Genomic DNA, 27,840 nt, shown 5'->3' with positions numbered 1-27,840 from the left:
ATGGGGAGGAGGAGGGGGGTTGCGTTTGGGGGGAACCCTGGAGGTAACAGAGGTGGTGGGCAGACACCTGCTGAAGGAAAAGTTGCATCGGGGAAGATGCCGTTGAGGTGTGGCCTGCTGTGCTAATGTCACCTCCTCTCCTCCTTTACTGGTGTCACCTCCCCCCACCTCCACCTCCCCATGCACACACAAACAGAAACTGGCGTGAGTTCCCCTATCTGCCGGAGCCAGTTCCTCCATTTAAGATGCTGACTTGTTTGTGCTGAGGGGACCGGGCCTGAGCGGCCGTCTTTGCCTGCGAAGCTCTGCAGCAGAGCAGGAAGCTGCAGCGTTGAGAGCTGCTGATCTGTGGTTGATAGGCCTCCTCAGAAACACGCGCAGAACAGAAGGGAGGGAGAGCGAGGAGGGCCAAGTGACAGCCAAAGAGAGCAGGCGAGGAGTTTCAGTCCACGGCTGCTATGTGAGCAGACCCTCAACCACAGCAGCTCTCTGTGCTGTGCCCGCTGCTGCTGCCGCTGCTGCTGCTGCTGCTGTCCCGGGCCCATAGGAGGAGAAACAGAAGGAGGAGTGGGGTCCAGCATGGAGCTGTAGAGACACGCTCAGATGCCCGTGCAGAGCGACAGTGGAGGAGGAGAGGATCTCTGCAATGAACAAACCCAAGAGGTAAAGAACAGAAGGTGCTGTCAAAATGAAACTGCGGGGAAATTACGGTGAAGTTGCACTGAATCTGCTCCGAAGTTGCATTAAAGTTCCAGTTGTATTGCAGGGAAGTAACAATGAAAAGCAGTAACCTGGAGTAAATGGAAGCTGCTGTTTAAAATGCAACGATTCCCTCTAGAGTTTCAGTAAAGTTGTTGTAACATTGCAGTGAGGGTAAAGTGAAGTTGCAATGAAATACAGTAAGTTGCAGTAAAGCTGCAATGAATTTGCTCTGAAGTGAAGCTACTGTAAAGTTGCATTGAAGTGACAAGAAAGTAGCAGGATGTTGCAGGAGCCTGAAGTAAAATTGCAATGAAATACATCAAGTGGCAGTAAATGTGAGACAACTGATTCATTGCTCGAAATTTGCTTTGAAGTTGCATTGAAACCTAATAAGCTGTAAAAAAAATGCAGTTAAGCTATAGTGAAGTTACAATACAACAGAGTTAGATGCAGTAAAGGTGAATTAAAGAAGTTGCAGTGAAGTTGCTGTAAAATTGCAGGGAAGTTGCAGTGATGTTGAAGTAAATTTGTTGTAAAGACACATTGAAGCTGCAGTGAAGTTGTGTGAAGTTGCAGTAAAATTGCGGGGGAAGTTGCAGTGATATTGTTGTGATGTTGCAGTGAAGTTGCACTGAAACTGCAGTGAGGTTGTGTAAAGTTGCAGTGAAGTTGCAGTGATATTGCAATTGTGTTGCAGTGTTGTTGCACTGAAGTTGCATTGATATTGCAATTGTGTTGCAGTGATGTTGCATTGAAATTGCAGTGATGTTGCAATGAAGCTGCAATGATATTGCAGTTATGTTGCTGTGAAGTTACGGCGAAGTTGCAGTGATATTGCAGTGATGTTGCAGTTGTATTGCAATTGTGTTGCAGTGTTGTTGCACTGAAGTTGCAGTGATATTGCAATTGTGTTGCAGTGATGTTGCACTGAAGTTGCAGTGATGTTGCAATGAAGCTGCAATGATATCGCAGTTATGTTGCTGTGATGTTACGGCAAAGTTGCAGTGATATTGCAGTGAAGTTGCAGTGAAGTTGCAATGATATTGCAGTGAAGTTGCAATGATATTGCAGTGATGTTGCACTGAAGTTGCAGTGATGTTACAGTGAAGTTGCAGTGAAGTTACAGTGAAGTTGCAGTGATATTGCAGTGAAGTTGCAGTGAGGTTACAATGAAGTTACAGTGAAGTTGCAGTGATATTGCAGTGAAGTTGCAGTGATATTACAGTGAATTTGCAGTGAAGTTGCAGTGATATTGCAGTGAAGCTGCAGTGAAGTTGCTGTGAAGTTACGGCGAAGTTGCAGTGATATTGCAGTGAAGTTGCAGTGATGTTGCAGTGATATCGCAGTGAAGTTGCAGTGAGGTTGCAGTGATATTGCAGTGAAGTTGCAGTGATGTTGCAGTGATATTGCACTGAAGCTGCAGTTAGGTGTGAGGATCTTCAGGCAGCATCGTTGTTGTTTCTGCTAAAAGCCATCAAACTTGTGTCCCGCTAACTGAAGTGGGTCTGTGTCAGGCACAGACACAGCTGACCTCTGACCTGACGCGTGTCGGCCTCAGATCTTCACTCTCTGCTTCTTTGTTGCGTTGCTGAATGTTATTTTTTTGTGAGTCAGCTCGCCTTTGATTTTCATCAGATAAACACTGGCTGTGGTTTTCAGCAGCTGCTGCTCGCTGCTGCTGCAGTTGTGGCCACAGCTCTTATCAGATTGCCTGGAACGAGAGTAAAAAAGTTGACATAGACGTGTGTGCTTTCCGAGTTAAAGGCGGCCCACCTGAGCGGGCACAGCGAGTGGGAAAAACACCCCCCCCCTTCGCCCCCATGTTTGTGCAACAGAGTGTCCAGAAAGTCAGGCTGTTGACCGTTTACACATCCAAACAAATCTGCAGGCCTGAACGATGTTCGCTGCAACGATTATGGAGCCTTTAAAAAGAAAAAAAAAGTGTCCCCATCATGCAGGGGGGGAACAAGGCCGGCTGTGATGGAGGGGGGATGGGGGCGGGGGGGGGAGCACACAAGCGAGGCCTTCAAAGAGCCTGGCCTTTAATTAATCAATTAAGGAAAGAAAGAAAGGAATTTGCATATCCCTCCAGCACAGAGGGAGGGAGAGGGGATCAGCAGCCAGGAGTCCTGACCAGGATGGGAAAAGTGTGTGGGGGGGGGGTCAAAAAGAGGAAAGCTGCTTCCTGAAAGGTTTCTATAGAAAAAGGTTGGCGGAAGAGGAAAGAGGACTGGTGTGTGGACCGTCCTCCCACGCACACACTGGAGTCATTTTTAGCCTCCCAGTTATTAAAAAGTAAAATGCAAATCCTGACAGCGGCGCCTCTGTTCTCGGATTTGCATGTCTTTGCAGGCCGCTGTGACAACAGACCACAGAGAGCAGAGCTCTGACATTCACGCTGCTACCTGCTCAGCACTCTGCGGGGGGGGGGGATTTCCCTGATGGCGTTTAGACGTGAAGAACATTTCCCCGTCAGCGCGTTTGAAACGGCCTCCGACAGCAGGGGAGATTCACCCCAACCGAGCCGACCGGCTCTAAAGGGCACCCAGAAAGGGACACAAAGCCACAGGCTTTGGCGGAGCGTCACCGCCGAACAGAATGTTACCAGAAAAGAGAGGCCCAGTGACCTCACAGAGACCTCAGCCCGTGGAGCTGAGCGTCGCAGGTTTGAGTCCCACAGCCGAACCTCATGAGAACACGACAGACCTTTAACAAGAAAAAGATAATGTTTGACGCAAAACAGAAACTTCATTCAACTTAAAGTGGAAAAGAATTTCCTCCAATAGAAGAGAAAAACTCTGGGCTGCATGACGCCACAGTTCATTTAGGACCACCGGGCAAACCGGTGAACAGGATTTAACCTAAAATCCGTGTCACACAACCACTACCTACATTTATTTTGCGCATTTTCCCCGTCTGAATTTTTTCGAGAAACATGCGTTATATACGTAATTCATAAATGTTTCTTGGATTTGTCCATTTGTGCGCAGATGTCCGTCGACAGTTGACGGAGATTTTTTGAGCTGTTTCCATATTTTTGGTCGGTTGCGAATTAGGCCGTTTACTCATTATTAATGTAGTATATACGCAACTTTTACGGAAATCTTACACACTTGTGCGTGATTTGGGCAAATTTGTGTCTAACGGACTTATCATGCATGGAGCAACAATGTAGAACTTTTGTATTGCGTATTCGGCGATATAGAGACATAAACAGCGCAACAATCACGCACGGTTCCTCTTTTTAATGTTTGTTTACTTGGTCTTTGCGTGGTTTATTCGTACCTTTTCCATGGTTTTAACATCGTTCATCTGTGATTCGTGTAAATTTCACGCAATTCACGTTTTTTTTTGCATCTTTTCTCATTTTCCAAGTATATTCAGGTATGACCAACTTTCATTCGTGTATATCCGCACAATATTGTGCACTATATCGGGCGCTCAACGTTTTTTCGGGATGTCCAAATCTACAATTCCAAAGTTTCTGGAAACTTCAAGGTCTCTACGAAAAACCTGAGTGCATCGATGCTCACTACATTAGCAAATATTGACCACAATGCAATGCATTTGATTGATCTTTCTTAAAAAAAATTTACTTTGGCAAAAAACATTCATTCGAAATAAATGAATGTTTTTACTTTACTAGCCATTAAATGAAAAATAAGAAGCGTGAGCATGAGTCCGAATTACGTTAGGATCCAGGGCACCAGATCGTCCCAAACTGTAACATCTTTTTACGGAGTAGTGAGGGATTTCTGACACAAGTGGGTCAGCCGTATTGACCTGCCATAACTCCGCCCACCTCAGCTGTTATGCAAAAAAATGTGTAGGACAAAGAAAAATGAGTTTTGTTGACTCCGCCCACCTGCCAGTCAAAAACACGACTCAATAAAGCAAAAAGCTAACAAAAGCAGGAATTTGAGGGGGAAAAAAAGTTGAACATTGAAAAGGTTTTGACACGCTGGACGTACTTTAAGTACGTTTTTGTTTCAAACCGCGCTCTCTCGCTAATTCCCATCGTACCGTTTAACTCCACCTAATTTCATCACTTGGAACGGAAAAACCACTGGAGAATATTCCAAGAAAAAAGTCAGATTTGTGTCATTTTTGACAAGGGTGTCAACGCTAAAACATTTTAGCAATTAGATTAGAAGCGGAAGGCAGGACTTGGCTGTCATCCATGTGCTTCTCATACATATGAACTAAAAACAGTCAAACGTGAGATGAAGTAGTTGAAAATCATGTTATAAAAACTCTATATTTGATTTTTTTGATCTGAAATTGTTTATTTCAAGCAAACAAAGCATGAAAATGCACAAAACCAAACAATCAGCAGTTATACATTAATACAAGGATGTATCAACTTTGGAGAGTTAGACATTCAATTAATATATGTAATTATATATGTTTATGTTTTATATATGCAGTAAAGAAACGCTGCTTTGCTGCTTCAATTGATCCATTGTTAAATGTGCTTTTAAGAAAAAATGTAAATTAAACGTGGCAAAGCATTTAAACAAAAAGTTGTTTATCTAATCCAAAAAACATCTTCATTTAAGGTCCACTCCGATCACCTGTTGATCTATTTTCAAAGCGTTCCCAGAGTGAGATTTATTATTATGATGATGCCGTTTTCAGCCAAAATCCCCAAAAAACCTGTCTTTTTTTAGGACATAGTTCCTGCAGAGCGGCAGGAGTTCATAAGAAATACAACTACAAGAAGTGAGAGCTCTTTGTTTACACTCTCTTTCCTGCTCTCTTTCTGTCACAGAAGATATTTGATTCAATGAATTTGACTTGATAACAATTCTTAACGATTTGAACAAAGAAATCCTCAGAAATGCCATTTTAGGCTTCATTTTCTTAATGCATGGTCTCCATCATCAGCAAAATGCAACCAGAACACGTTAAAAACACCATTTTCATCAGAAACAAGAACGTGGATTTCGATTTAAAACTCATGGCTGCCAACCTTTCAAAGGAATTTAAGAATACCCAATTCTCTGAAACAATTTTAAACAATCCGTAGTAATAACTACATTTCCCTGGCAGTGGAGTTTGTTGTCTAAACTCAAGAAGAAACTCAAAGAAGCTGAAACTTCCAGGAAAAAGGAGTGGAAGGATTCATAAGGAAATCAGATGTGCTTTATGTTTCGCGGTGAAACGATCAAAAATGAACCCAACAGATGAATAAAACGCCTCTCTGGTCAAGCAGTCGGTGACTGTGGGAAGAGAAAAGCAAACGAAACGTTCTGAAAACACAGACTGACGAAGGACAAGAACGAAGAGAAGAAGAGGGACACTGACAACAAACAACCCACGGCAGCTTCTTGTTTTTCTGTTGTCGGTTCACTCGATGACCACAGTTTGTACAGTGAGGGGGCCCACTGCTACCTGCAGGGACAGAAAAACAGAAACACATCCGTCAAACCGCCAACGTGACTCATCAGCGCGGCCCGAAACTGCGCAGGGAAAGTCCATCGTGAACAAAGCAGCAGCGCGGCCTTCCTGGGCCTGGAGAAAATGACTGGGCGCAAGAAACACTTGATGCTTGACTTCCTCAAAGGGATAGACATGCGTGATGGAGCTGAGAAAGTAAGGGGAGGAGGGTTCCACTTTCAGAACTGCAGCACTTCAGTGTCTTCTTCAGCTCTCAAAAGACTTTGCAGATTGTCGTAGAAAGATGTGCCGATGCAAACAGACCGTGGAAGTCCCATCCTAGAAGCTTCAGATGTGCAGATTCTGAGCTTTGTCTGGTGATGGCCGGCGGTGTCGGCCTGTGAGACCCACCTGCCCTCACGCGTGCACACGCCGTGTCGACGGTCGCGATTCAGGAGGCCGACGGCGCAGTTTTGTGGCTCAGCAGAAAAGCAGCCACCTGCCCTGCGAGGGTGCAGGGCTCAGGGTCAGCGCCGGTCGGACTCCAGCGGGGGGGGAGGTGGCGTCGAAGCTGCACATGCGGGCTGCTGGCGGCATAAATACACGCTGAGAGCCACCCGCTGCGCCTGCATGAGTGTGTTTGTTTTACATCAACCAGAGAGTCTGATTGGGCTGGAAAATGGCCGTCTGCTGCGTTGTGAGGCCCGCGCGTGTGTGAGAAGGCTGGGGAAATGAGCTGCGCTCGCAGGTTAGCAGAAGGGGATGTAGGTCTGGCCGTTCAAGGAACTTCTCTGCCAGTTCTTTGAACTCAGAGCATTTCCTGGTAATGTCACTTTTTTAGTTACAGCACAGCGGCCGATGGTTTCGCAGCGTTGCAAAACCCTCACCATTGGGCGAAGCAGCTAGTGTCTTTTAGAGAAAGGTTGCACACGTGCTGCTGTCAGTTTCGGTAAAAAGAATGTGGTGCAATAGGTTTCCTCAACAGAAAAAGTGGAAATCAAACCCTTTTTGGGTTTTTTAATCTTAATTGTTTTGTAAAAGTTGTGTTTTTCTGAATTTTATTGTGAAATACAGTCAGAAGTTGCACAACTACACCCCAGATCTAAAGAGGAAGCATAGATTTAATCTTGAAACAACCAAAATCAAAAAGGTTTGAGGTCCAGCATCTGCCAAAGGTGTGAGCATAAACTTGAATCTGTCAAAGATAGACTTCTGTGTGGTCAAAGGCACAAATTGTGGCGGGGGCAAACATGAAACACAAGAATGTAATTGTCTGCTTGTGGCTGACAGACAGACACTCGCTCAGCTGTTCTGCTTCTGCCTGACACCTCAAGTCAGTGCAGAGAGGAGCTCCTTATCAGATGTGAGGAGCAACCTTTTTCCTCAGAAGCTGACCTGCATCGCCTCATCTCATCACACACGTTCTAAGGCAGCTCATGCTCTGTGTCTGTGCTTCCTGTCCTCAGGAAATCCAATGTGGAGACTCCCGGGGTGCAGAGGGGCAGGAAGGCGGTCCAGCGGAGGAGGAACACATGCCCCAGTCCTCAGGACATCAGCAGGGTGCTGCAGAGCCCCAGCCCCGCTCCCAGCCCCACCGCGGCCAGCCTGGATGAGCTCATACAGCGCTGCCTGCACTGCATCGGTCCGTCTCTGTCATGTGTCTCCGCTCTTCATCAACACGGGCTTATGTAACAGAGCGGCCAGGGAAAGGGAGATAAAGGGCAACCCTCACAATCAGCCTTTGTTGCGTTTGGCTGCAGAAGCCAGATAGTTTACAAACCCTCTTTACCTCTTTTTCAAGACTTCCTCTCAGTGCAGTTTGTGACTCCAAAGCCCAGAAACACTTCTTGCTCTTGCAAGCTCCAGTGTGAGTTTGTGTGTGGAGGTAAAACATTTCTTCACAACATGAATGAGTCTCAGACTTAATAAAACGCAAACAGCTATTTATAACCATTCTGATTATTTTTCATACACACATTTCTGAGACCCCTGTCTCAGTACGATCCAAACTTTCCTGAAAAACCCATTGGATATAATTTGAAGCAAGCTTTCTGCCCCGCAGTGCAGCATCCTTCCACTAGAGGGAGCAGGTGTCCAGATTACGTTGAAATCCAGGGTACTGTATGGTGATAAAATCTTTTAGGCGTTGGGGAGTAGTGTGGGAATTCGGACAGCCTTGTGCCAGGTTCATACTTCATAGCGATCGGCCATCGCATCAATCGTACGGCGCCTCTACCACAATCGTGCGTCTGGTCCGTACTATGGTTGGGCGGATTTGCCTACGACTGTCTGCGATTACACACCTGATGACGCAATTGTGTCCAGCATTGCAGTGGTTTAGTATTTTATTTATAGGGATGTAGCTATAGATTTCTTTGCAATTCTGTGTTTTATAAGCAGTATATAAAGATTATTTTGTCCTTTTTCATATCTGAAGATGTTTGCATCCATACAAATAAGTTTTGTAATTAATGGTGCAGACAAGGTAGGTGGTACATCAGGTTTATTTATTGCTTTTGTATTTTAAAAGCCTTAAATAAGTATACTTTAAAATAATAGTTAAATTAAAAAAGAACTACCACTGGCTCTGTAACTCCATCGAATATAGCAGAAGTTAGCTGCTTTAGAAAGTAAATGTGCTGTGAAAACGTCGCTTTTTTTAATGTTTTGGAACTGCATCAGAAAGAAAATTACGTCCAATCCCTCTCGTATTCAAAATCCAGTAATGGCGACCTTAACTTCAGAAACATGGGATGAGTTTTATTGGCCATTGCGTCTTCTATTCACTCAAAGAAAAGGTATAGGTTAAATGGCATCAAATGAATGCTATTGTGCTACGGGCTTAAAATTTCAATCGTGAATGACCTTCCGATGACCTTGTGGCCAACGCGACCCAAGCGGTTACATGTCACTATGAAATGCAAACCAGGCCTTAGTGGATCAGCCATGTTGACTTGCATTAACTCCGCCCAGCTCAGCTGTTATCCCAAAATGGGCAGAATAAAGAGAAGTGACAGTTTTATCGAGTCCGCCCACCTGTCAATCAAAGACACACTTTACTAACGCACTCATTTAAACTAAGATTGAAAAAAATCCAATTTAAAAAGTTGTGTCTGCCCACAAATGCGATGGAACAATAATTAAAACGTTTTGATAGCAGGCTGGACGACCTTTAAATGTATGTTTAACCCCTTCATTTTCATAACGGAGCGTTCATGTGTGTTGATCATTCTCAATGTAGCATTTAATCCTGGACTGTACTTGATTAAGTGAAGACGCGAGTGCAAGCAGGTTGGAATGTGTGGAGAAAAGAAGAGTTTCAGCTCAAAAGTGTAGAAAAGTGTGGTGAGAGCAGCCATGTTGTTGGGCCCAGAGGCACTGAGGAAAAGACAGGAAGCAGAGCTGGAGGTAGCAGTGATGAAGATGCTGAGGTTCTCTTTGGGAGGGAAATCAGAGGGACGGCTCATGTTAGAGGTTTTGGAGATAATGCCAGACTGAGATGGTTGGGACATGTCCAGAGGAGAGACGGCGAATCTATCGGTAGAAGGATGCTGAGTGTAGAGCTGCTAGAGGTCCAGAGGAAGACCAAGGAGGAGGTTTCTGGATACAGGAGAGGATGCAGAGGACAGATGGAGGAAGCTGATTCACTGTGGCGACCCCTGCAGGTAAAAGCTGAAGAAGATAACTCACCTGTGGATTTGAACTCCCGACGTCCCAGTCTCAGGGTGATCACTGTACCACAGGGCCATTGAGTATGCACGTTAAAAAATAAAGCTAAAGTTTCAGGGTCTCCCACCCCATTCAAGAACAATGTTCCGTGTAATCTGTAGGTGAATATGAACAGAAGGATGGTAACACGTGATGCTAAATCCAAGTGCAGACATGAAACAACACTTTGAAATCAGACGATGTTGGTTTCTCTAAATTGCGGTGAGGGAGAACTGACTGTTGTGTAATAACTAGAGGCTAACTGGTAAACTGGTTTAACTGTATTTATTTGCATTTGCAAATTTGCAGCAAACAGGAAGTTCAAGTCTCGCCTCTTAATAACCATTTTTCTGCTTTCATGCAACAACCTTTATGGAGCTAAGAGGGTTCATCCATTTTTTTCTCCAAATGAAAACCTCAGACGGGGATTTTATTTGGCAGTGTCTGACGAACACGTTTAGTCTCTTTGTGATGCAATCAGCCCCGAAAATTTGGATGCATTTATTGACAAACCACAACAAGCCCAAGTATGTTTTCTCCACACAGTCTGCCTCACGTACTAATGCGCCAAAGTTACAGCTGCAGGACCCAGGGATCCACAATCTGTCTGGGAGCTCTTGAAATGGCTGAACAAATGCATGCTGTGTTTCCACTGCAGATTCGGAGGGAAAGATTTCCAGCCCAAGAGGCTCCCAGTTGGTCCACATGACCCTAATGATGCACAGCTGGGTGGTGCCGTCTCAGATGTTTGCCCAGAAACTTCTTGCTCTATATCCTTCCCTGCTGCTCAGCATGGCACCCGGGCTCCGCTGCTGAACTGCCTCCAGTCACATGTTCCTGTTGATTAATCAGATCAGGAAACAGGCATGGCTTTGTTTTGGCCTCCTGCAAAGCAGATTTGTAGGTTATACCCTTGCTCACAACCAACAGGTTGTTTCCATCCTTGACTCTTTACCTCACTTACAAGGATTGTCCCTCCGACAAAAGGGGAAGCAGGCGGGCGCAGATCTGCCACCTTGTCAGGTGAGTAAGGTCACCGGGCGCGGCGCGGACAGACGGAGCACCACCGGACAGGTGTCCTGCTCTGCCCGCGAGTAGTAAACATGTTTTGTCTTCTGCTTCGGGGCAAGGCAGTGGATTAGCCAGTTCCCAGCCGTGTTTGAGGTGGACCCCCTCCTGGAGCAGACCATGGGGGACCTGTGGGCTCTGGTGCAGTTGGACAGAGAGAAGATCCACTCGCATTTCATCGACACCTCCTGCTCGTGAGTCATGTTGTCAGTTGAGTCGCCCCCATGCAGCGACGGAGCAGCCGTTGGCTCGCGTGGAGACAACTTCAACAAGTTTTCCCCTAAACAGAACATTTGTCTATTTTTGTCCCGTTTCTCTGATCGGGTTTCCCAGAAACCCTCGCGTGAACATCTCCCAGGCCCCCTCGCCATGTGTGAAGAAGAGGAAGGTGTCTCTGATCTTCGACCACATGGAGCCAGACGAGATGGCGGAACATCTCAGTTACCTGGAATTTAAGAACTTCTGTAACGTTTCAGTAAGTTTCACAAAGGCTGTGTCCGAATTCCCCCCCTAATCCCTCACTACTAAAACACTATTTAGAGCGGGAGAAGCTAGTGCGCTGGATTTTTGATTATTTATAAATCTTCTGATCATGAAAACTTGCAAAATAAATGAATGAAAACACAATGCATTGTGGTCTATATTCGCCAATCCAGTGACCTTTGATGGACACTAGTTTTTCGCAGAGACTTCTGGGACATTTCCAGGGCACTCGATTATGGAAATGTCCATTTGGACATCTCTGAAAAATGGCAAACTCACTGGAAAGTGCACCATGTAGTGAGAAGTGAAGGAATTCAGACACAACCTTAGTTTGACTTTACCTAATGAGGCATCACCAGGTTTCTGTTTGTCGCCCAAATGTTTTATTGGTTGGTTCCTGAAATATGGACCATAAACGTAAGCAAGCTAATTCTGCGAATTCCCATAACCAGAACAGGGAGCTTTTTATGAATAATATGACTATGATTAGTTTGAAGAAATCATTACCAGATTTAGTAAACTACAAAACCCAAAACATGTTAAGCTATTAAACTACCAATTTTTTTTTTTTTTAAAGGAAGCCTTCAACTTCTAGGGACTTTAGTGCAGGGGTGGGCATACTGTTTGACTCAAGGAGCAAATGCAAATCCGCCTAATAACATGGAATCTGGGCCAAAACACACTAAAACTTTGACTCAAATCTTCTAAAACAGAACATTTTGGAGTATTTTTTTCAAGATGTGTGGCTTTTGTTTTTATTTTAGCGCCGGTTGCGCCGATGGGTTGATGTCCCTCTGGCCAAAACGCAAATTTAGAGAAATGCTGCGTTCGTGCGGTGCTGGAATAATCGGAAAATGCCCGTCCAGTTTGGAAAAAAACACACACGAACGTCTGAAAAATGGGAAATTTTCCACATGAACTCTCTCCTGCTAAAATGTTAGTTTATTTGTAGAGCACCAGAATTACTTGGAAAATAAACCAATAGCAACAAATATCAATATATTTATCCCAGTTAAACCAATAAATGGTTGAACGGGCTGCCCCCGCCCCTGTGTCTCAGCTTGGGGGTCGCTCGTCGTCACGGCTCTTGGGGAAGTTAATGATAAAAAAAAAAAGTATAAAAAAGTATAATAAGGTAATGAGGAATGCAAAAGAGTTCAAAGCGTTAAGGCAGCTGAGTTCAGTCTTTACCATAAACATGGGGACACACATGTGCTGTCCGTCCAGCTGAGTCCCTTCAGAGTTTACTGTCAACATTATTGTCAAACTGGTTTTTATCTGTGAGTCTGTGTAAGAGATTCACAACAAATGCACAAGGAATGTTCCACCTTTTCGTCTAAAATCAACTGTTAGTTATATTTACAGAATGCTCAGATATTTTCAAAAGTTTCAGAGTGAACGCAAGGCCTGCGATGGAGCAGCGTGTCACGTCCTCGAGGCAGCGGAAACTCTTCGGTGTTCTGTGAAAATAGATGAAAAGACAAGAAAAGAGTGGATGGACGGGGTTTGTACGGTGGCCCTGAAGTTCAGATCCCAGCAATAGATCACTCGACGCAAAAACACTATAAAGATCAAAACAACAATTAAAACACATTTTTAAAAAACAGCGATGTATTTTAGAAAACGAAACATAATTCCACAGCATAAAATCATGAAACATTTTGGAAAAGAAAAGTAATTTCCAAAAAAACAAAACGAAATGTTAAAAAATGCAATGACAAACCGAAAAAAGGAAGATCGCTGATTGGATGATGACGTTTTTCCACCATTTTAACCACAAAGCGATGCTGGACGTCATCATCCAATCAGCGATCTTCCTTTATTCGGTTTGTCATTGCATTTTTTAACATTTCGTTTTGTTTTTTTGGAAATTACTTTTCTTTTCCGAAATGTTTTTTTCAAATTTGTTTTTCAAGTTTTGGTTTCTGAATTTATGTATTTTTCTAAATTGTAACGTTGTTTTTTTTTTTCTTTTCTTGATGATCGGGATCTTCAGGGCCACCGTAGATTTGCTTTTATAAGCCGTTTTATAAGGTTCAACTCTTAGGACCGTCGAAAACGAAAAAGTTTTTTTTTTCAACACAATTAAAAACTAGCTATTAAAATCCATGAAAGTCCAGCCTTACAGGTTTCACATCTGCTCAGTGGGAGCTAGCGTTTCCTGTTAGCTCACCTCTTAAAAAAAAGGGCTTCCTGTGGCATCGACACGAATGTTTCTTATGGTTTATTTACCTTAATGTTTACGTGGAATCTGCAGCTGGATCGACATGTTTAAAGAAAATAATCTCCGTGTTGATTTCAACAATGAGCAAAATCTGTTTTGCTTTTACATTTTTGGGTGTGAATTTTAATTTTTCATAACCCTAAACCAATTTTTCACGAGTTGATAAGGTTTTTTTTTTTTTACTCTGTGGATTGTGACATTTTTATTGTGAAAGATGTTTTGCTTTGTTTTAAGTGGTTAAAGAGCTGTGAAAATTAACCTGGCTCTCTTATACATCCCAAAAGAGTCTCCAATTTGACTCCAATTTGTCACTTCTTTATAACGGAAAACTGTTTAAGACAATTTAGCCTCCTATGAAAGAAAAGCCTTACTTGTACGGGTACTGCAGGTTTTTGGATGGTCTGGAGGGGAGCGGCTCACGTTAAGGGGAGTTCCCTCGAGGCTCGTACGGAACGTACCATTGTCGTGTAGTGATAGGTGGATCGTGAAGTATACATACGGCAAATGGAAGTCAAACACACTTTTGGGTGCGTGTGATGCTGTCGTACGGTGTCCTTACGCCACATTTTCGTCTTTAGTAAGGTGTGAGCGCTGACAGCCTAAAGGTTGCACGCACGGGGTGTGCACACAAACTGCACTCTGATTATCTGATTTCCTCATTTCTAACAGTCAGGAGTGTGCACGTATTTCACATGAACGACACTACCTGGCTCCTCGAGCGTGGGGAGGGATTTTGGGGGAGTTAAAAGAACTAAAAAAAGTAAAACACACCTGCTGACCTTTACTTACCTGCGCCATTACTGTGGAAAAAAAACCTGCATGACCCTCTCCTGGTACACTGAGCGGTCTATGGCCTTGACCTTTCGTGAAGACCACCCGCGTGTCCCGTACAGGTTGGACCATTTGTCACCCACAGACGGTCCGTGTCCACCTGTAAGGACAGTTTAGGCTTTAAATGTGACGGACTGGAGACAAAACTGGTGACTTGATAATGAATGTTAACAACCTCTCAAATTTCCTGCAACAATGACCCAAGAACAGCCCAACCAACCGACTGGCTGCTCTCTGCCGAGACATAAAGGTAGTGTCCAGCACCTGATGTCCACTGTGAGGCGATGCAGGTCATCAGAGACGGTTCTAAATTCAGGCAGAATTTTCCCCCACATTTCTTGTTCTGGCAGTCTTTTTGCACGAGGGACCTGCTGCTAAATCTGGTGGTACCTGTACGATGACAATGCAGCTATTCTGGTTCTGTTTCTGATTTGTTTTTAAGTTTTCTCACAGCTTTTTAGTGGAACAATCCCAAAAAAATACATTTAATGATGAAAAACTTCCATTCCCTCCTTATTTATACGGTACTAGTAAATGGTTTTGGTCACTAACGCGTTTGTGAATAACGACGGGGTCATTTCTGTGTTGTGTTTTGATCTTTTGTTTTATTTTCCAATTGGACATCTCTTTTGTGTGTGTGTGTTTTTTTTTTTCTCCAGTTCATGGACTACCGCAGCTACGTGGTGCGAGGTTCGGTCAGAGACAACCCCGCCCTGGAGCGGTCGGTCATGATGTGCAACGGCGTCTCCCAGTGGGTCCAGCTGATGATCCTCAGCAGACACACGGCCCAGCAGAGAGCCCAGGTCTTCACCAAGTTCATCCATGTGGCCCAGGTAAACCCTCTGCTGGTGCAGAGCCGCCCCCGGCGGCAGCCCGGGAACTCTGACTGTACTGCCGAGCACATGATTTCATGTGCTCCCGTCCTCGCCCTGCAGTTATTTACTTTGCCTTTTCCTCTGCAGAAACTGAGATCTCTGCAAAACTTTAACACTCTAATGGCCGTAACTGGAGGCCTCTGTCACAGTTCAATCTCTCGCCTCAAAGACACGTCTAACCTGCTGCCCCCCGACGTCACTAAGGTATTTGAAATATTACACACAACCTTGAGTTGGTGCTGAACACTCCTGGGGTTTGAAAATGTTGGATTTGCCTCCTATTTCTGTCTTTAGCATCTTAACAGTTCGCAGAACTAATGAGGTATTTGATGAAAAACTAGAGCAACCTTTCACAATGTTAACCTAAGATTATTATGTTTTTGTCTTTTATTTTGCCATTCCTTTATGAGAAACATTCATACAGAAAGTGCATCTTAACTAAATCCATTTCAAAGCACAAAGTTCAATACAATACATTCAACTTCTGATGCTCTGAATGTCGCTCTCAAAGCTGAGCTCATGTTTTATCTTGTGCTTTTAAAGGTGAAGCAATTTGCTGTAAATCACAAAAAGCCTCCTTTGCATTTTTACTCAAAAGAAATGTGAGGAAGTCGTGTCAAATAGCTGTAGTTGCACAGCTTCTGTCAGGAGAGGGCAGTATAAACCGGATTATGTGCCTAAAAGACCCATCCCCACATGTTTTTGGCGTCTTTAACATGTTCTAGTGGTATTTTATTTGATCATATTTATGAAAATTATTATATAATTTCTGACTATTTCTTTATTTGAATCATTGAGATGAAAAAAGATTGTATTAATTACGTAGAAGCTGCTTTGCTGAGCCACCAGCTCCCTGCTTTGCTCCATTCTGATCACGCGCTTGCAGACAAATAGATCCATGAACGTCTTTGTTCTCCTCGTCTGAGCTGGAATCTGGATCTAAACTTTACGGCTGGATTTCTCCGACATTGCTCGCCATTTTTGTTGCACCGCTAATGTTAGGTTGGGGGTTTGAGGCTAGAGGCAGAGTGATGTCAACGTTGATCCATTAAAGCCCCTGTTCGTGATAAACACAAACCAAACATGACAAAGGTCTCTCGTTTTTTTGCTTATATAAACTGAATGATTTTGCCAAAACGTCCTCAGAGGGTCAGATTGTTTCAAATGAGGCTTTCTAACAGGAAATATCTAATTGTTGTACCTTATTTCAAAAGTCTGTCTTTTCCAGCAAATTTTAAGGTATATTTTTTCATCATAATGTACAGTTTTTCCCTTAAATGTGTTATATTTTATTTTTAAATGCTTTATATTTGGAAATAATCTGAATAATCTGCCCTGTTCATATTTTACTGACCTGCTCCCCTCTACCGGCTGAAACGGTCACATTTTTGATTCCAGTCAAGACTGGAAAGTTTGAGACTATTTTCAGAAATTAATACATTTTACTCTGAATCTGTAAACCAGAGAAGCTGATCACAAACAGGGCTCAGTTTCTGCAGATTAACGCCTGAAAATAACCCACACAAAGCCTTCGGGGCCATTTAAGGAGACGCGTCAAAGCTGGAACCTGTTTAGAGATGGACTTTACAACCAACCCAATAATATAGATGATTAGAATGCATGCCTATGGGACTGTGCAGAACTCGTATGGGTAGTTGCAGGTTGTAAACCGCCTGCTGACGGCTTTTTTACCTGCTACTGTGTGCTTTTTCTAAAAAACAGGCTTCAGTTCAGGAAAACACTGAAACTGGTGGCTCGCAGGTTCCGTGAGAAATGGAGATGAAAGCTCAGATGAACAGGAAGTCCTCGACTTCTCCTCTCCTCTGTTGATCTCCCTGCAGGCTCTGAGTGAGATGACAGAGTTGCTCTCCTCGCGCAGCAACTACAGCAACTACCGCCGGGTTTACAACGACTGCAAAGGCTTCAAGGTCCCCATCCTGGGCGTCCACTTGAAAGACCTGATCTCGCTCAATGAGGCCATGCCGGACTACATCGAGGAGGAGAAGATCAACCTGAGCAAGCTGCAGCACCTGTACAGCAACATCAACGACCTGCTGGCCATCCACAGTTGCAAGCCGCCGTTCGAGGCCAACAAAGACCTTCTGCATCTGCTCACGGTACAAAAAACCTTTGCTTTCAGGATCTCTGGAGCTACAGAGCGTCCTGACTCGTGTTCTCGCGTTCCTACAGCTCTCTCTAGATTTGTACTACACCGAGGATGAGATCTATGAGCTCTCATACACCAAGGAACCCAAGAACCCCAAGATTCAGGTGAGAAGGTCGACCGGTGCGCTCTTGGCTGGCTTTGTTTTGTTCTCTGTGGGTGTAACATCATCGAAACAGACGCTCCAGCTCTCTGCTGGAGCACATCAAAGCGCCGTACGTTGGGGAGGTGTGTCATGTGGTGGGTGTGTTCTTTCCTCTGGGCCTCATGGCTGCTTGTGTTGATCCAGCCTGCAGCTCCAGTCAAAGCCCCAGTGGTGGCAGAGTGGGGGTCAGGGGTCACCCCGAGGCTGGACCCCGACACCATCTCCAAACACGTCAAGCAGATGGTCGATGTGAGTTTGCGACGCCTGAAGCCGCAGCCGCCGCCTTTTACTTTCACTTCCTCATTGTTGGGCCAAAATAAAGCAGAACTGTGGTCTCTGATGGAGCTCCTGTCGCTCTGCTGCCCCCTGCAGTCCATCATGAAAAACTACGACCCCCACCAGGAGGGCTACATTTCACTGGAGGAGTTTGAAAAGATCGCCTCCAACTTCCCCTTCTCCTTCTGCACTCAAGAAACTGACAGGTGAGGGAGGCCTCAGGAAACGCCCGACCTTCACCGTCACCTTCCCGCCTTTTGCTCCAGCACGTGTTCTTCTGCGCAGGGAGGGGCAGATCAGCCGCGAGGAAATCACCTCTTACTTCATGAGGGGAATGTCGGTGTGTGCCAAGCTGGGCTACAACTTCAACGACGCCCACAACTTCCACGAAATCACCTACAAGCGGCCAACCTTCTGCGACACCTGCGGCGGCTTTGTGAGTCCGCCTCATTCGGTGAAAGAGTCGACACCTCCTCCAAGCCTAAACCTGACCTCTGACCTTTTCCTTCTTCCAGCTCTGGGGTGTCATTAAACAAGGATACCACTGTAAAGGTGAGGAAACAGAGGACACGTGATTAACCTTTGACGGGAAGGCCCAGAGAATCTGTTGCGAAAAGACGTTCATTTGCGTGAGGTCGCGTTTTCCTGCGTGTTCTGACCTTTTTCCTGCATTCTGAAGCTTCACAATTATTAGGAGAAAAGGGACCAAACTAAAAAAAAAACAAAGACATGAAGAAGTGCAGAGAGAGACAGATGTATGAAGACGAAATGAAGAAGAAAGTTGAAGCAGAAAAATCCAACTTTCTAAGTCAGAGCGCTTCAAAATGTTTACATTTAGTCTAAGAAAAAAGGCTCCATTAGACCAATGAAAGTCCGTAAAATAGTTTTTCAACTTGAACACTAAACTGACTTAAGCCTTAGTCAGGTGCTGCAGGTTTTTAGGTTGTTTGGGTCTGTGGGGGTCGTGGAGGAGCGGCTGCATCTTAAGTGTGTCTAACAGGTCCCTTGAGGCTCGTACGGCCACGGCAAAGGACGCCATAAAAGTGGAACGTACCATTATGTGAGTGTGAGTGTCATGAAGTGTTGGTAAGGCTGATGGACGTTACATACGTGACATACGGCTACTGCTGTGTGCTTATGCAACATATTGTCAGTAAAGGCCGTGTCACACAGCTACTACCTACATTTTCTGCATTTTCCACGTATGACATTTTGGTCTTTCGTGGTCCATGCATGCTACACGTCATTCACAAATGTTTCTTGCGTTTGTCGATTTGCGCAGATGTCCGTCGAGGGTTTCGGCTGACGGGTTTTTATGTGAATTCGGCTTTTTAGCTGTTCATAATTTTTTAGTGGGTTGAGAATTACACGCTTATTTCACGTAGTTTAAATGCAATTTTTACGTAAATCTTACGCAATTTTGCGTAATTTTTGGGAGATGTGTATGCAAATTTGTGTCTTTCCACGGCAGTTCCACGGATGTCCAACTGACTATACATGCGTGTACCACTGATACATAACTTCATCACGTATACGCTGCACATATCACATTCGAGTGACGTAATTGACACAAAAAACACGATTGAATTGCAAATAAACAGCGCAACAATCACACACGGTTCATGTTCCAAGTAGATTGATGTGTTCTTTGCGTGGTTTATCGACTTCTGTGGTTTTAGCGTGGTTCATTTGTGATGCATCTGTGAAAATCTCCCGTAAACTTCCAGTCAGATTCGCGTATGACCAATTTCAATCCATGCGATATGCGCAGAATTTGCGCAGTGGCTGTGCGACACGGCCTTAAGGTGCGAGTACTGGCCCTTTTCTAACCGCACACAATTGCTGGAAGCCCGTAATACATTAAGGTTGTGTCTGAATTCCCTCTCTAACCCCTAACTACCATAAAACTATATAGTGCTACTATGTAGTGCCCTGAATTTTAAAAGCAATTCAAACACCATGATCACCACTTTATTTATTTATTTTTTTGGTTGATATGACGTCATCGAATTCACAAAGTCAAAATCTAGTTGAAATGAGATTTTCTTAAGACAATTATTTATGAGTCCACTGTGTTCTGAAGACAAAAACGTTGATGGTTTATTAAAATAATACATTTTTTGGGCAAAATTTGTTCCAACGAATTGCATTGTGGTCTAGATTCACAGATCTAGTGAGCATCGAGCTACACTAGGGCACTTCTAGTTCAGTTGATTTTGGAATTGTAGATTCGGACAGCACTACAAAATGGCTAACGCGCTACATAGTGCACTATGTAGAAGCTGGGGGGGAATTCGGACACAGCCAAAGAGTTGACCACACAAATTGGATCTAATTTCCTCAATTCCACTCCGTATGCAGTCCGCAGGATTTGGGGGGGGTTGAAAAAAAACCAAACATCTGTACAACCCGTCTGCGTCTCACCTAATTCCCCCTTACTTAACCCTACTGTGTTGTATATGTGTTCACTACGACCTGCAGCATTCGTGTAGAAAAAGCATTTTCTCTGCACGGGTCGACTTAACGATCTAAGATCTCGACAATTTACGCGAGTCAGATTTGCGTCGACCATTTTTAGCCTCAATCAAAAAAATTGATGTTGATCCCGTTTTAGTCACTTAGAAGTATTTAGTTCCACTTTATGAGATGAAGTTCTGGACCATGCCTGGATGACTGGACCACTGCCAAACTGTAATTCCTTTGTTTTGTTTACTTGTTTACCAACAATTTCCTGCTCCAGTTTTGAGCTGGGCTGACAGGCCAATGGTTTCACATGTCACTTGGAGAAGAATGCAGAGTTTACTGTCGAACCGGAAAACCGTTATGTACCTTATCGCACAATATCAGCCTCTAAAAGTTGAAATGCGTTACATGAGTACTTTTAGTTACTTTCTTTAGAATATCCTTTGAATTACAACGTGAGCTCTGAAAGAATAGAAGATCTCATAGTGTTAATCACTGATACCAGAGCTGATGTGCTGTAACATGACAACTCAGAAGAGAAACCTTCAACTCTGTCAGCAAATTAAATAAATATGTCGACTTTTTACTTTGAATGAGAACCAGAGGAACTAAATAAAGCTAAAAAAGTTATTCAAAATAAAAGCAGGTTAAAAGCATTCAATGGGACAGAAAAAACAGGAAAAAACAATTTTTTAATGAACTTCATTCAAATGTTTGTTTCTTTGAAGAGAAACGAGAAATCAACTCAGTAATTTAAGTCTGTGTAATTAAAGTAAAACCTAAGTTGACCAAACACAAGCAGCAAAAAAACATTTAGTGCCATCCATCCATCGTCCTCCGCTTTTCCGGAACCGGGGCGTGGGGGCAGCAGTCTAAGCAAAGATGCCCAGACTTCCTTCTCCCAGGCCACTTCCTCCAGCTCCTCTGGGGGGACCCCGAGGCGTTCCCAGGCCAGCCGAGTGAGGTAGTCTGTCCACCGTGTCCTGGGTCTTCCCCGGGGCCTCCGCCCAGTGGGACATGCACGGAATACCTCCCCAGGGAGGCGTCCAGGAGGGCTCCGGACTATCTCATGCTCCAGTCTTCCCTCACTTGTGAACAAGACCCCAATATATTTAAACTCCTCCTCCTGGAGTGGGGACACCCCACCCACAGAGAGAGGGCAAACTACCCTTTTCTGGTCATGAACCAATGTCCCCAACCTCCCTCGGTACCTGTTTGAAGTTCTCCCAGATGTGGGAGTTATAGACTTCCCTGAGGGAGGGCTCAGCCAGATGTTCCTAGCAGACCATCACAGTGCGTTTGGGTCTCCCTGGTCTCTCCGGCCTCCTTCCCCACCAGCAAATCCAGCTCACCACCAGGTAGTGATCGGTGGACAGCTCTGCCCCTCTCTTTACCCAAGTGTCCAAGACACAAGGCCGAAGGTCGCCTGATACAACTACAAAGTCGATCATTGACTTCCTGCCTAGGGTCTCCTGATGCCACCTGAATTGATGGACACCCTTGTGCTCCTACATGGTGTTCGTTATGGACAAACTATGACGAGCACAGAAGTCCAGTAACAAAACACCACTCTGGTTCAGATCGGGAAGACCGTTCCTACCAATCACACCCCTCCAGGTCACACTGTCATTGCCCACATGGGCATTGAAGCCCTTCAGGAGGACAATGGAGTCCCCTGTTGGGGCACTTTCCAGTACCCCTTTGAGAGACACCAAGAAGGCCAGGTACTCTAAACTGCTGTTCGGCCTGTAAGCCAAAACCACAGTCAGAGACCTGTCCCCCACCCGAAGGCGGAGGGACATGACCCTCTCGTCCACTTGGGGGAACTCCAACACTTGGCGGCTAAAATGGGGGCTCACGGGTAAGCCCACACTAGCCCGCCGCCTCTCACCATGAGCAACTCCAGAGTGGTAGAAATTGCAACCCCTCTCTAAGGACTGAGTTTCAGAGCCCAGGCTATGTGTGGAGGTGAGCCCGACTATATCTAGACGGTATCTCTCAACCTCTGAACATTCACATGCATTTCCGCCATTTTTCAAACCATAAAACAGTGGTTCTGACGGTCCAGGAGGTGTTCACACGTGACCAGAATGTCAAGATGAAGCCAGATTTAGTGCAGTTGTGATAAAATGAGACTGCACTACAAATAAACCAGGTTTTACAAAGCACTTTTGAGTCATTCTATCTTGAAAACATCCAATTTTAAGCAACATCTGTGATGAAAGAAGTTCATGTGACTCTACATCATATATTTAAGCAGAAGTCATATTTCCGGGTGGTTAGCGGGACACCAAAAAAAAAAATCAGATTCATCTGGAGAAAGTTTGTTGACATTTGTTATTTTAGTCTTATTTTAGGATGATTTTCAGACTGTTGTTAACATAGGACATATCTGGGAGGTGTGGGTAAAAATACAACTTAACCCTTGTGCTACCTTAGATGACCCCACCCTTACATTGACATGTTCTCCCTACCATGACAAAGGTGGATAAAGGTGGAGAGGATTTCATGTAATCCATGGACACCAGTGAAGATCACAAATCATTGAAGAAAAAAGGTTCAGAGCACTGTCTAGTGGGTCTAGATGACCCAACTCCCAATGGTAAAGTGCCTAAGATAGCACATGGGTTACAGAGAACAAAACTCGCTTTTTTGACCGAACATGCTTATTTTAAGAGATAATATTTCCAAGAAGCAGACCTAAATAGGGATGTTTAGAGCTAAAATCAATATTATTTTGGCTTTAAAGGGTCAATTATTGTGGAAATCTTACTGAGACAAATTCTTCTATTTCTATTGGCAGATTATTTCACTTATAACCAAAGAAAAAACAAAAAAATCTTGTTTTCTGTTTTAATTTGTTTTGACCTTTTGTCAAGTGTAGTTTGTAGCTGTGCTTGCCTTTTGATGTGTTTCCAAAGCGTTCCCAGACGTCTTTTATTTACATCATCAATACGATTTTTTCCCGTCTGCTCCTGATTCACAGAAATGCCATTTTAATCCTAATTCTCCTCATAAATATCAATCAATATCCATCATCAGAAAAATGCCACAGAAACATGTTAAAAGCCCTAAAAGGTTTTGGGGTTGGTCTTCGGCGACCTCGCCAACTGTCGGTTCTGTTGTTGCTCGGCGTTGTGCATCAACACGTGCGCTGCAGCGGAAGAGCGACTGCAGACTTCTCAGAAGTCATGTTCTCCAGCTTCTCATAAAAAAACCAAATGTCCTGACCTGAAAGACGTTTGCTCTCAAGAACAAAGCAAGACGTTTGTTCTGCTGCTTTTTCACTGAATGTGTTTATTTCTCGCTGAAAAACATCTTTTTAAATGAATTATAAACCCTCAAATAAAAAAGAAGAAGACTTTTTCAACTAGTGAATCAAAGAGGGTAAAACTGTGTGAAACAATAAAGTTGAAGCGCATCAGTAAAGCCTTGGAACCGGCATGTCTGAGCATTTCCTCCCTTGTTGCCCCAGACTGTGGCATCAACTGTCACAAACACTGCAGAGACCTGGTGAGGATGGAGTGCCTGAAGAAACACAAAAACACCAGCGGCTCCTGTCCCTGCACCCCTGCCCCTGACTCCAAGGCAAAGGGCAACAGCTGGAGTGAGTATTTCATCCCATCCCAAACACAACGGTGCCGAGATGCGACCTCACCGGGCCTCTCACCTTTCCTGTCAGGCTCCGAGGACGAGACCTTCGTTTTCCCCCAAAGCAACGAGACTGAAAACAGCAGCAGGGGGAACAACACAGATGACTCGATGCTGTCGGACCGCTCCACTCAGACGGAACCAGGGGTCTGGACGCCCGAGAGGGACAAACGGGGAGAGCGCCTCAACTTTGTTGTCCATGCATCTCCAGAAAGAAGGGTGAGAAGGAACCCGAAACAGACCAGGCTGAGGACTCTTTCAAAACATTTTCCCAAAAGTACGTTTGATTCGAAGTCTTCAACAAAAAGCGTCCTGATTTCAAGAGAGGAAGCGCAAACTAAAAACAGACCAAAAATCTGCTTTTCTTTTTTATTTAAAGGCTGGTTGATTGTTACCCCCCCCCCACCCCCCCTGTTTAGTGTCCCAAAGAGGACGCAACACAAAAATGAGGCGCCATCTCCTCTCCAGTCTCAAAAGCCAGCACACTTAAAGCAGGTTAAGAGAATTTATTTTGATTGGACTATAAGAGTATTTACTTCAGAGTGGACCCAGCCCAAAATAACAACTCTAAACTCCATATAGCTGGTTTTGGGAGAGGTGGGAGATGTCAAACGAGCCTCCCTGGGTCTTCTTCCTGGTACCTTTTATAGCAGGTGTGACTCCAGGCGGGACTTCCTCCTGGACACTGATATTTGCAAGGAGAACCACAAAAAGAAAAACGTCCTGGGACATAACATTGATGATCAGGTTTACGGGCGGATATGTAAAAGTTTACTGCAGCGTAAAGCTGCGGTCACATGCACCCGAGCGGGGGGGGTTGACCCGTACAGGCGCTGCAGGTCTTCAGGTTGCCTCCGCACCCGTGGAGGATCGTAGAGAGGAGAGACTGCATCTTAAGAGGAGCGCGGGCGCGTCTCAAGCTAGGCGTTCAAGCAGCCACTTCCGATGAAAAGCTGAAACGAGCAAGAGCCATTGAATTTGGGTTTGAAGTTAAACCAGTTGAACTTTGACCAATCAGGGTCTCAGATTTGGTAGCGACCAGATTTGGTAGTATTAAATAGTAAAGTCTCCTCCGAGATCAACATTTGAACAGTTGGCACCTCCATGATTCAAAAGGGAGTTCATCCGTACCAAGTTCCTGATTGGTCAAAGTTCAAGGTGTATGCAGGTTTCTGCTGGGGTACGGACGTTTTCCTGATTCATCAGATTTTTGAAACCTTTGAATTTTCAAACAGCAAAATTTGATGCCCCGAAATACTATTTTCTATTAAAAAATTCAGAAACTAATGGAACAGAAAAAAACCTTTCTGTTCCAAAAAGAAGAAAAGAAAAAGAAGCCCACCAAAGCATGACGGCACAGACAGCACGATAAGAATCAAGGCCTCCAATCTAAAAGAGGAAAAAATGAATCAAATGGGAAATAGGCTGACAAATTAGTCTTCATTTTTAAAAAGGTCGTAAATTTCACTTGAAGAAACTTATAGGAACCTGATTTAACTTTCAGCGCTCGTTAAATGGCCGCCGCTTTGATTTGATTTATTGATTGATTTCAAGCATCCTAGTCAAAGCAATAAAGAATGTACACAGATTTATCAAACTCATTACAGAAATGATGCATAGATTTTAAAAAACGGAAAATAAAACAAAATAAAAGACACTTAAATCACATTTGCTTAATTAAATGAATTGATCATTAAGTAAAGTCAAGTACAGCTTGATTTATTGCTTGAAAAGGAGCAGAAGGAAGTGATCTTATATAATCCCACCTCTACTGTTTTGTATGTAGAGCCCGAAATCAGTCGTAAAAATGTGTGTAGCTACCCGTGAATGCAAAAGTTGTGTACAGGAAAGCCTGAAACGTGCACTCACGCGTGTTTACATAGACTTTTCATTGGAAGGGGTCGCCTGAAGGTGCGTTGGCGATAGCAGTGTGAACGCAGCTCCACAGTCAGGTTACGCGCAGACGGTCATGGCGTAAACGCCGCTAACAGGCTCCTCGCACAGTCCGCTAGATTTAGTGGGGTTGTGAAATGATAAAAATCATAGGACACACCTGCGTCTCACCTACTTCACCTTTACCTACCCATACGTCTGTTTGATACCACCTGTCTCCCGTGGAAAAGCGTGCATGGACCTTTTTTAATTTACGGGCTCACTGAACGGCCTATGACCTTGATATTTTATGAAGGTCACCCCCAAGGCCCATTTGGTTTTGGCCGTCATTCACCCATAGACCGCCCGGTTCCACCCATGAGGACAGTCGTGACTAAAGGCCCGTACACACCGGGACGAATGTTCGCCAGGCCTTATTCGCCAGGCGTTATTCGCCACGTTTTTTGTGTTCACACCCAGGCGTTTTTCGCTGACGATGAGTGGAGTGAACATGCAATTTCATTCCCTGACATTAGATGGCGCTTAATGTAAACAGAAATACTCCTGTACACAAGGTGGCGCTGCGCAACTTTACGCTTCTTAAAGTCGCTTTTCACTCAGAAGAAGAGAGCAAGTATTTACGGGATTGTCAGAATCAAACAAAGAAAACATGAAAACACTTGGCATATATCTTCTTCGCTGGTATGTGTGCTCAGCAAGGCAGTTTTGTGTTTGAGCGCCCCCAAGTTGTGTTTTACTGTAACTTCAGAAGCTCCAGACACGTGTGCAAAAGCGCCATTCTCATTGGTCGTATAGTTTTCGATGCAGCGCGTCAAACCAAAAAAACGAACCCGAGGCGTTTTTTAAAAAGTGACGCTTTGACGCGTGGCGTTTTTTCGCGTCGGTGTGCACACTCACATTGGTGCCCTTTGTTTAGTCACGAGGCGTTAAACGTCGGCAAATATCGTCCCGTGTGAACAGGCCTTTAGGCCTAAGTCAGGAATCACCAAAAATAAAAGCACAGATTAATCTTCCTGACCTTCAACCCCCCCTACTTTTGACCATTTTCTGAAGCTCCTCAGATGCTGGAATGCATCTGCTCTAAGGGTGGACTGGAAGCTATGCAGAAGGTTCAGCAGGTTGTTTTGTGCTGCAGGTCAACCCGCTGCCACAGAGAACCAGAGGAGTCTCCATCCCAGTTTCTCTGCTGCAGAAGATGGACCTGCACAAAGACAAAAGCAGAGAGCCGGACTGAGCGCACCTCTCCGTGCGCGGACGAAGACGCCGTGTTTCTGACTAAACCGGAACTAAAACTCATCAGATTTCGGACTCTTTGGCTGTGGAACACCAGCATTCCCGAACAGACTTCCTGGACCGTCCAGCTGAGCCGTGGATTTTTGATCGTCGACCTTCGGAGAAACATTTCCTCAATAATTTATGAACGGCTGTTTGTTTGTGGAGCTGGTGTGTCTTGGATTTCTGGTGCTAAAGATCTCAAACTCTTTCTTGATCCTTTCAGGGCAGAAAATAAAAGACTTCACTTTGGCAGCTAAGACTGTGGACATGAATTCAAGAGACTGAGGCCAAGACGAAACAAAATCTGCTTTTATTTACTCGGCTTTGGGTTGGGTCATGCTGTTGGGTGAAAAGAAGAGCAATTCTGTTGTGGTACTTTTTAAAGAAATGAATATACAAACCAGAGGAAGACGTTCTGATCGAAACGCAGGAGCTGTGTGTGACAAACAGGAATAAATCTCTTTCAAAGCAGCTCTTTTTTTTTAGCTGGATTAGATTGTATTCAACAGTAAATAAAAAAGGGTTTTGATCAAAACCCCAAAAAGAACTGCCAAGCGCGGTGGTGGGAGGGCCTCACGTGGGCCCGATTCTGTCATCATAGATGGGGAATGAAAAAAAAAATGAAGAAGCTGTTGAGAGATGTTGACAGAAATCTGTGAAACAAACTGAAGAGCGGATGAAAAAATAAAAGATTAAAAGCTTG

At 44.4% G+C, this 27,840-nt stretch overlaps 1 protein-coding gene across 2 annotated transcripts; it reads left to right on the top strand.

Annotated features, from left to right (window-relative positions):
* The first annotated feature begins 208 nt into the window (after positions 1-208).
* On the top strand, positions 209-27,840 carry LOC101159840 (RAS guanyl-releasing protein 1). Of its 2 annotated transcripts, XM_011482207.3 has the most exons (17): positions 209-663; positions 7,548-7,723; positions 10,448-10,559; positions 10,750-10,812; positions 10,920-11,051; positions 11,191-11,332; positions 15,055-15,228; positions 15,358-15,474; positions 17,112-17,387; positions 17,461-17,541; positions 17,724-17,828; positions 17,952-18,061; positions 18,141-18,291; positions 18,371-18,407; positions 23,794-23,925; positions 24,001-24,188; positions 26,998-27,840. In XM_011482207.3, the coding sequence occupies exons 1-17, from the start codon at positions 647-649 to the stop codon at positions 27,094-27,096; spliced, it is 2,112 nt and encodes a 703-aa protein (XP_011480509.1). In that variant the 5' UTR covers positions 209-646; the 3' UTR covers positions 27,097-27,840. The 2 variants fall into 2 exon arrangements, with proteins under 2 accessions (XP_011480509.1, XP_020563686.1); XM_020708027.1 differs by lacking the exons at positions 209-663; positions 7,548-7,723 and having other exon boundaries at positions 10,512-10,559; positions 10,924-11,051.

Source organism: Oryzias latipes, chromosome 13, assembly GCF_002234675.1.
Source record: "Oryzias latipes chromosome 13, ASM223467v1".
NCBI lineage: Eukaryota > Metazoa > Chordata > Actinopteri > Beloniformes > Adrianichthyidae > Oryzias > Oryzias latipes.
The sequence above is the reverse complement of the archived record's forward strand: the minus strand, read 5'-3'. Positions and strand labels throughout refer to the sequence as shown.

Coding starts and splice junctions, on each gene's coding strand:
- LOC101159840 (XM_011482207.3), top strand. Junction 17,829..17,951: donor ACGTCAAGCAGATGGTCGAT/GTGAGTTTGCGA, acceptor TGCCCCCTGCAG/TCCATCATGAAAAACTACGA. Junction 24,189..26,997: donor ATGCATCTCCAGAAAGAAGG/GTGAGAAGGAAC, acceptor TTTGTGCTGCAG/GTCAACCCGCTGCCACAGAG.